Source organism: Amphibalanus amphitrite, unplaced genomic scaffold (genome assembly GCF_019059575.1).
Source record: "Amphibalanus amphitrite isolate SeventyFive unplaced genomic scaffold, NRLGWU_Aamphi_draft 000461F_arrow, whole genome shotgun sequence".
Lineage (NCBI taxonomy): Eukaryota > Metazoa > Arthropoda > Thecostraca > Balanomorpha > Balanidae > Amphibalanus > Amphibalanus amphitrite.
The window spans coordinates 414,041-423,372 of NW_024881955.1; the positions used below are offsets into that span (position 1 = coordinate 414,041).

Below are 9,332 nucleotides of genomic sequence, written 5' to 3' on the forward strand. Positions count from 1 at the left end.
ACCCCCTCCCGATTCCGTAAAATAAGGGGGCCCCACGTGACCGTGAGAAGTCACCAAGTGGAATGGCTACACCGATGTCTGCTGCATCGCTTTTTGGAACTAAGATCACGTCTCCTGGGCTGGTTGCGATGTTACATGGTGTTTGCGGTTGTTCATATGTTCGGTTATGGGGATACCATCGTCGAAAAAGACCTGCACGTGCTTGCTCGCTTCTCCAAGCCCTTCAAGAGGAAACAATCTTTTTAACGTCACAGCTGCTTCAACATCTATGTTATTGTTGACAGCTTGATATGCATCAATGCATAAGAGTACATGTTTCAGGTGCTGGTATGTCGCTTTCTCATGGCGCGGCTACCTTCGTTGTAAGCTCGCGCCACTGTTTTCGCGAGGATCCTCTGATTTAATTGAATTTTGCCTTTTAGCCCCGGAAACCGGGGGAGCGGCCGGTGTCAATGCAATAGGTATGTAAGGATGAGTCAATATCATCTCTTCCCCCAACGTTTACGTCTGTTCGATACACACTACTTTCAGCCATTTGATGGAGCATAATTAGAGTATTGGCATGCATGTGCGCGCGGACTAAGTTGTTAGTGGCTTGCTTAACCCGCGCGGGGCTGGGGTCTCCAGCCGAACGCGCGGGGCTGGGGGGGGGGGGGTAAATTTTACCCCCCCCCCCCTGTTATCTCCCGAACTAATGGTCCGATTTGGAAAATTCAAACGCCAATCGAAAGATCTCATCACGAACAACTAAAAACATGTACTTAATTTTAAGTTTGAGGTCAAGGTCAAGGTCAGGTCAAGGGTACAAATTGCAAGTTCCTACAGTATTGGCCTTGCACCGTAGTTGCCGAAGAATGGAGTCATGGACTGAGACTGATCGCCCAAAACGTGTTCTTAGGCTACCAAGACAATATTCGTTGCATACAATATCATTCAGAGGTCAAGGTCAAGGTCAGGTCAGGTCAGGTCAGGTCACCAAAAACAAAATATAGAAAAGGGCATGTGCGACACATGTTTTATGGGTCATTTTACTCATAGAATTCAATAGGCACACTCAATAAGTGATATGGACCACCTCTGGATGAATTTCAGGTCGAGGTCAGGTCAAGGTCAGGTCAAGTGAGGTCAAATTTTGAAGTTGGTTGTTAAGGCCTAAAAAGGTGTCTATCTGATGCAGTTTTTCACGGCGAATCGAATGGTGCTATTTTTGTTTCCGTACGAGGTCTAGAACTTCCAAAAAAGTCATTTTTCAATTTTTTGTGTGTCGTGACGTCACAAAATTTTGAATAACTCCCACATTTTTGAACCGATTCTTCTAAAACTTGGTATGTAGGTACACATAGACCACTTCTCTGACATATATTCCGGTTTTTTCGATACACTCAAAATTTTGGATTTTATAGCTATTTTCCCAAAAAAGTCAGTTTTTTGAAAAAATCTGGGCCAAAATCCAAAATTTTCAAAAAACCGAGATAGCCATTTGATAGAAAAAGTAGAATTACGTATATCCTTTTTTTGTTACGTCTTGATTCCTTTAAAAATGAAGATGTTAGCGGCGTTTGAACTTTTGCCGTTTTTGAGGCGAAAATGGCGAACATGACGTCACTAAAACGTCAATTTCTCAAAAATTTTCCGACGGATGTCGCTCAAATTTTCAGGGAACGTGTCAAATTGATGTAAGAAAAGGTACTGAAAGTTTGGCGGCGCTGCGCGCCGCCGTTTTTGAGATATTGCAAAAATTCGCGAGGGGGGGTAAAATTTACCCCCCCAGCCCCGCGCGGGTTAAGCCCACGTTCTGTGGCCAGCCGACTCAAAATTACAACGCAACCTGCATAACATGGAAACGTATTCATTAGCCTATATTTACGTTAAAAATTATCTTTATCGCTAAAAAAATAGTCGTTTTAGAGGAAGTTGAAATTTGTCCCAATTTATCTGCCCAACCCTGTACTCAAACCGAAGGAGACACGAGCTAACAAACTGAATTACACCAAAGCTAACAACTTCAAACTTGCTTCAGATATAGATATGGGGCCATTATAAAGTGTTGACAAATATCTTCGTTTACAAATGTTGGATAGCAGAGGTTTGATAATTATTCAGTAGCGTCGCCATGGGGGGGCAAGCGGGGCAGCTTGCCCCCCCAACCTCGGACCGGGCACCCCCTGAGATCGATACAGATCCGATGAGATTTTGGAGTCGGGAAAAAATGGGGGTACCTTTCTGAGAAGACTGTGAGGTCAGACTCGGTTGGAGCGTGCAGTTCAAACCAGAGTCTGACTCGCAGTCGCCAAAATCTTCAAGTCTCCGAGTCCAGACTCGGAAATGTCAATGCTGTGATTCATTCCATGTTCCTAGCTCGTTCTTGATTACATTTACAGCTGATTTCCATAAGTTTTGGAGTGCTGACACACTTTTCGTTCAAAGCGTGAAACGAAATATTCGGGGCCTTTCCCAACTCTCGTCAAACGTCTGCGACAGGCTCAAGTACCGTACAAGTGTCGCAGGGCTCATGAGCTTGCTTTAAACAAAGGCTCCTAAGGAGCTCCACTGAGCCCTAAAGAAGCTTTCAGAGGGTCCAAACCGGCCTCTGAAAGTCTCACTGGTGTCCATGTTCTCTGAGGGCCCATATAGGGATCTTTGAGCCTTCGAACATTTCTGAGAACCTTAACTGGCCTCTGATAGTTCAGGCAAACTTTTGAGGCCACAGACTTTGCTAACCCCAAGCCGGCATCTGAGGGGTCACAGCTCACGTGTCCCTCTGAGGTCCGCAACACATGTTTATTATGTCCCTACGTAGGGTCCTTAGGGATTCGACACAGACCCCGAGGGTTCACACTGTTATCCGAGGGCTCCAGGCTCACCCTGGGCCTAGTCTCTTAGCGCCCGCCGCCCACACTGGCTTCTGAGGGCCCCACCTTGGGCTCGGAAAGCCCTAAAGCACCACGTACACGTCAATATTTGAGGTGACCCACGCCGATCTCCGGGATCCTAAGCATGCTTCTGAGAGTCACACTGACCCTGAGTGGCCTGAAATGGCCTGGAAGTCCCAAACCTATCTCTAAGGGATCCCTTGCCGCTATGCCGTGCGTAACTTTTGGTTCCGTTTAACAGTTTTTGTTCGCGTTTGCAGCGCTTCCCTTCACACGAAAAACGAGAAACTTTTGTTCACACTCGAATGAACAAAACACTTCCTCTCACTGGAGCAAAGATGAATTACTTCCGGTTCACACTTCCGACAGTCACTCTCCGCCGAGCCCAACTTAGCTACGATCGGCGGCTGGGATAAATCCTATGCATTTCACGTAAAACCTCTGCATGCATGCGTGAATGGAGGTTTTAGCAGGGTGAGCCGATTAAATGGAGCGTTTTTCACCTTTTTCTAGGTAATGATCATGAGCGTCGAGCGTCTGCACAGGGGCCCTCTGCAGTGCGTCGGCAATCGCAGCCACTATATACTATAATTCTACCAGTCGTTTTTGTCATAAAATTTCAAAACTTCAAATTTTTCTGTAAAAAATTACGTGTCATAGCTAGAAGGAAACCTTTGCCACCATCGGATTCCTCGCACCATTGCACAGTGTGGCCGAACACCAGTTTAGCGCGAATTTAATCCCAGCGCTGCTCGGATCCACTGAAAATGGTTCTCTGGTTCCAAAACTGACACTTACCCCTCGCCGGACTTATTGGTTTTCAAAATACGCGCCGGCCGAAGGGGGGGGGGGTTGGTACGACCCCCGTCGCTGTTTCGCCCCTGATGGAGCTAGAGCCCCGCGGAAAAAACGAGCGTGTGCGCCGTTACGAGACGCAGCGACTGGTATCCGATTTTAAGGTCTTAGGCCAACCTGTGACCTCTGAGGTCAGGTCAAGTGACCCAGGCGCGGATTCATTTTTTATTAATAACTTCGCGAAAAAAATGCCGCAGAGCCGCAATTTTGGTATCATCATGTTCGCCTCACTCAGGCGCGTCGAATGGTATACTTTTTGTTCGGCTGAAGTTAACTTAAGGTGTTGACCGTGGGTCAAGGTCAGGTCAGAGTCCTCCAGATCACGAAGTTGGTTGAAGGAGGTCATGTTGCATATCATTCGATTCAGCAAGTCTTCCTGAGTCCATTGGTGGCTTTCTCGACTCGCTAGCTCAATTTAATCGGGAGTTATTGACGAAAAACTCTTATTACCCTAGTGACGTCATAAATGACGTCACGTAAGACCAACAATGCATAGGTGAAGCATCGGACCTTGCAAGGAGTGCATGAAATCACGATTTCGTGTGCTTGAGATAGTTTATTAGGCTGGAGCCTGTCCGGCCGCGCCGCCCCCGACCTTGGTCAGGCCACATAGGGCGGCCGACTAGACATGTTCAAAGCTGAGTTGACGGCAAATAGGCAAAAACTGGCAGCTAAAACTTGCTCGCTTATGTTCAGAAAGGTGCGGAGAGTTCAGCCATGCCCTATTCGTCATATCCATTTTTATCCATTTTGACATTTTTCAACTTCTTTATTAAATACTATCGTGAGAACGATACACATGCAGGGCTCTTGTTCTAACTCATTAAACTCAAAAACCATTCATTGAAAAGCTACCATGATAGCAGAAACAGCTTCATCATGAATTGTGCTATCCGGTGATATGCTATTTTCTCATATATCTTCTCGAAACTTCCGTAAAATTTACGTTGAAAACTGGACATATTTATCAGTACCATAGCCCGATTTTAGGAACCGGAGCGTGGGTCTACTTTCGGCAGGGATATAAGTCCTCAAATGGTAAAGTGGCTTAAAAATAAGGTTCTATCAGATAACTTCAGACAATTGCCTACCCACTGATAGGTATAAATAACAGTTTATCGAAAGTCGGGTTTTTGATTAAATTCGCGCTAATCTGGTATTCGGCAAGACCGTGCATTGTGCGTCGAATGATATGTAAAAAGAGTGAGTAAAGACTGGGGAAAGGCAAGTTTTAACACACAAGTTGATTTTGCCCCCCCAACCGAAAATCTCTGGCGACGCCTATGTAATTATTACATGATCGTCTCATTTAATCAGACCCGTTTTTAGAAGCTTGTGCGGGTGACACGTTCTTCGTTCGTGTTAGGTGCAGCCACTGTCATTTAAAAATAACGATGATGTGTTTCTGCCTCATGCTACTTGCGCATGCTGTGGTCGGGACAAAAACGACTGGCCATTCAGACAGATTACCTTTCTACTTATGAGGGTACGAAACGTAGAAGTCAAGGAGTCAAAGACAGTCCCAGTCGGTGAAGTGACGTTGAACTGACATGGTTAGGTACCGGTTTTTGTCCCAATTCTGCACTTTTGCCGCAGCTAGGCTGATAAATTCAATGATGCTTAAATAGCTAATGTTATTTCAGCTGTGGGTATGTTAACGATATTCATGTAATCTGCTTAGCCAGTAGTCCCTCCCCCCCCCCCTGTGACATACGCTTTTCAACCCACTGTTTACCTCGTGTGCTTGCACTCCATATGACTCTGGAGTGTGACATGCCCACGTTTTCTAGTTCCGGTGGCGCGGATTCTGGGCGGCAGCAGCGTGTTTATCCAGCGGGGCAGTGACCTGAACCTGACCTGCACGGTCAGCTATAGTCCTGAGCCGCCTACATCAGTGGAGTGGCTCCACAGGAATCAGGTGAATATGGCCGCTCGTGCAGGTACAGTTTCGAACCGCCCACCTCGGTACAGTGGCTCTACTGGAACCAGGGATGGGGCAGCCTCTCCCCACCTCGGCGGAATGGTACGGGAGCCTCTGCGAAAAATCGTCGATTTCGGGCGTATCGGGGAGCATTTGCTCCAAATTCCCCCACCCCCGTGCACACTCACAGCTCTGACACAGACTCACAGTTCCGCCACAGACTCACAACTACGCCAGGAGACGAGGGTGGCGCCTCGGCCGCCGCCGCAAATGTCGCCGACCAGATGGAGCTCGGTCACGAACTGCTCAATTTACCGCCGAGCTGACGGCCGAGAACCGATGGCGACGGTCATTGACAGCTCGGCACAGACAACATCGGCCGACCGGACGGCAGTTGCCGGAAATCGGACTCACTCTGATTTGTTCTCCCGCGCCGCCGACACTGAGGCATTGCATTCCGTGACTGCACGCAATGTGTTACATGGGGAGCATCCGTCATTTCTGATTTCTGCAAGAAGGAGCACAATCCTTTTGAAAATTGTTCAAGGCATGGGAAACGGAAATTGGTTTGTTTTCCAAAGCTGGCTAAGCCAAATAATTCGGCGGGCCTAGAGAAGCCCATAGTGGCAAAAACTTCGCGAGCTTGATGAAAGCCGCCCTTTACAAAGCGCTTCAAAGCGCTGTATATGCAGATGAAACGTGTAGGTACAAAGTTTTGTACAAATATAGAAGTGAGTTAAACATTGTAAAAAGATTGACCGAGCGACACTAGAATGTTGGTGCTGCACTGCCGGATAAGGCAACGTCCCGGTCGGAAACTTAGACCATGGTCGGCGGCACCCAGTTGATATATGATGGGAACGCAATGTGTTACGACGCGGAACACCCTGGCTTGTTTATGTGTGTCTAAGCTTACGTAGACAATTCTTATGTCTTTTCCATGATTGGGTTGGTACTTCGAAATATACCCCGTGTACAATATACCGCTTATGCACTACGGCATTATGCACTGCACGTCAGCAGCATGTTTTGTTCCTTTGTACAGTACAGTAGGTACATACTTGGGGTTATTGAAGGTATTTTGAAATTTCCCGGTGCAACCGTTTTTTTTCCTTAGCTCAGTAAAAACGCACGTAATTGATAGGTACTGTAATCTTGTCTCTCAATGTAAACAGTTTGTCTGAAAACATTAGCGTTGCATGTGTCATCACGCTCGAACGTCTGATAGTGATATGACTGTGAGTCGATTCTGGCTGCCGGGGCCGGGATGACTAACCTGCCCGGCCGCTCCCCGCCGCCGCCCGCCTGAGTGTCGCGTGTGTCTGTGTGCTCCAGACGTTGGCTAGCTCGGTGTGGTCCCCCTCCCAGGTGGTGACGTTCAGCTCGACGCGCGGCGGCATCAGCGTCATCACGGCGCGGGGCCACACGACCACCTCGCACCTGCTCATCCGCTCGGCCGGCGGCGGCGACTCGGGACAGTACGTCTGCAGTCCCAGCAACGCCCAGCCGGCCGCCGTCACCGTGCACATACTGGACGGTCAGTGCTTAGTATACAGGGCATACTTTACATATTTAGGCCCCCTTCTAGTCAATCATTTTGCTTTCGCCGGACCGTACCGTTCCCTCACCCGTCACCACACTAACGATGGGATATTCACCGATTTCACGGATTGAAATGGGCGTGTTGAAATCGGGCGTCATTCACTAAACCCCAATGAGCCATCATTAGTAGACCGCGGGTGTGAGTGTGCGTTAATGGCCTCTTATTCTGAGGCCGGGGCCCATTCTTACCTGTCATCGATCTGCGGTCGCCTGAGCGGCGACGGCTGCCGGTCCCCGCCCGGGCATACTGTGATGTACCGCCTAATGTAGCCACGCGCCGGCGACACATTGATCGCTGACCCATTGGTGCAACGGCTTTTAGAAGCAGGGGACTAGATGGGAGTGGGTGAGCCTTTGTGAGAGAAAACACCGTTACCAAATACGGATGTTTTGTGCCACAATTCGCAGTGTGCGAACACGCCATTACCTTGATATATGCACCTTACAAAGATGTTTTGCTGCGCTGTTTTCTGGGTTTTGACTTCAATCCTCCGAAAGCTGAGCTTCAAATGTTATTCATTTTAGCAGCAAGCCGGTACGAGACCTTCGACGAAGGTCCGGTTCCTTCTGTCGGCAATATGATGCTCGTCACTTAACTTCATCCTGCGAACTATGTTTATCATGCTCGTCTTCCATCGATGATATCACCCATATCGCCTAGTTTGTTTGTGTCTCTCCTGCATTATATATCAATCTTCTTCGAATCCGATCCCTCTTAGCCAGTGATGTGACGCTCCGGTCTTCTATGATATATCTGTACGCCACGTTCCGTTCCCCACCCAATGACAGTCTGGGCCGTTCCGCAGGGGAGCACCCGGCCGCCATGCAGACGGGCTGCTCGTCCTTCTCCGTGTGCGGCCGCTGCTGTCTGGGCGGCCTGCTGCTGCTGCTCACCACCCAGCGACTGCTCACTACGGCCGTTAGCTGATCAATCGGAGCCCCTGACCCCTCCCGGGCCGGCCATGACCTTCACTGAGGCCGCGGGCCACTGCTGGCCGGACCACCAGCGGCGGGGCTCCCTGCAGGTCCCTACTGTCGTATCACTCCGTGGCGAGGCGCGCGTCATTCCATATGGGACCGACAGGGTCGCACGGGGCAGAGCTGAGGCCTCCCAGGATCACACAGTCATCAGCTGAGACCGACTGGAAGCCAGCGATTTGGAGGCTGACCAGTTCGTATGGGGGCGGCCGGGCCTACATTGGTGGAGTCAAAAGTCACAGCCGACAGCACCTAGCCCGTGGCTGGCATTGATTCAGTGATTATGTGTTTGTGATGACTCCCTGTGGTTGATATATGTGACCTGACGATGGAGCATGACATTGTTTTAACTCTCGCCCAAGAAAGCTTTATATGTGCTGTTGGTGACTGTTGGTGCCCGGTGATGTTCCTGGTGCCAGTCTTGGTGACTTGAAGTTGTGAGCGTGTGATCGGTTCGATATTTGAGACAGCGAGTTGGCGCGATATAAAGGGCATTACTCTGTGTTTGGCACGCGTGGGCCGCTGGTGCATCTGTAGGAGCGACGATACTGTCACGGGGTCACGACATACGCTGTTGAGTGATGACGTGCCACGTGGTTTGTTTCAATGGTATATAGGTATCTACGATCTGACATGTCATCCTTTTATATGATGCCAAGCTGAGAGTGGTTTCAAAAGCTCAACTGTGGGAGTCAATAGGTACGACATAGAAATTATTGAATGCAAAACAAGTTTCGGTGATATTTGGACAGAAACAGAAATGATGTTTCCTAAGTAGGTAACTGATATTGATGAAAAGCTCCTTGAGGGTTCATATGACATTATACCATATACCTACCTATTATGAAAAATATATTTGTTGTGACAGTCACTGGGGTACGGTTTCACTTCGTTCACCCAGCGAAACCAGCGCATTTTCATTTCTTACAGCCTTATTCGATCCAGTAAGGTGCCATAATACACTCTGCATTTGACAAGCGGTCAGAAGATGTTTGAAATTCTCTCCCGTATTAGGTCTTACAGCCTTTGATCGTTCCCCCCCCCCCCACACACACACACATACCCTTCAGCCGTTTGATTTCTGGTCAAGCTGGAGCATTGCA

General features: G+C 48.7%; 1 protein-coding gene across 1 annotated transcript in view; it reads left to right on the top strand.

Annotated features, from left to right (window-relative positions):
• LOC122391921 overlaps nucleotides 1–9,100 on the top strand; it is a 68,432-nt gene extending 59,332 nt beyond the window's left edge. The window contains exons 6-8 of the mRNA XM_043386262.1: nucleotides 5,519–5,646; nucleotides 6,985–7,186; nucleotides 8,058–9,100. Of these exons, the coding sequence (XP_043242197.1) occupies nucleotides 5,519–5,646; nucleotides 6,985–7,186; nucleotides 8,058–8,179 (452 nt within the window). The 3' untranslated portion in view covers nucleotides 8,180–9,100. The remainder of the gene's footprint in view (nucleotides 1–5,518; nucleotides 5,647–6,984; nucleotides 7,187–8,057) is intronic.
• The last annotated feature ends 232 nt before the right edge of the window (nucleotides 9,101–9,332 follow it).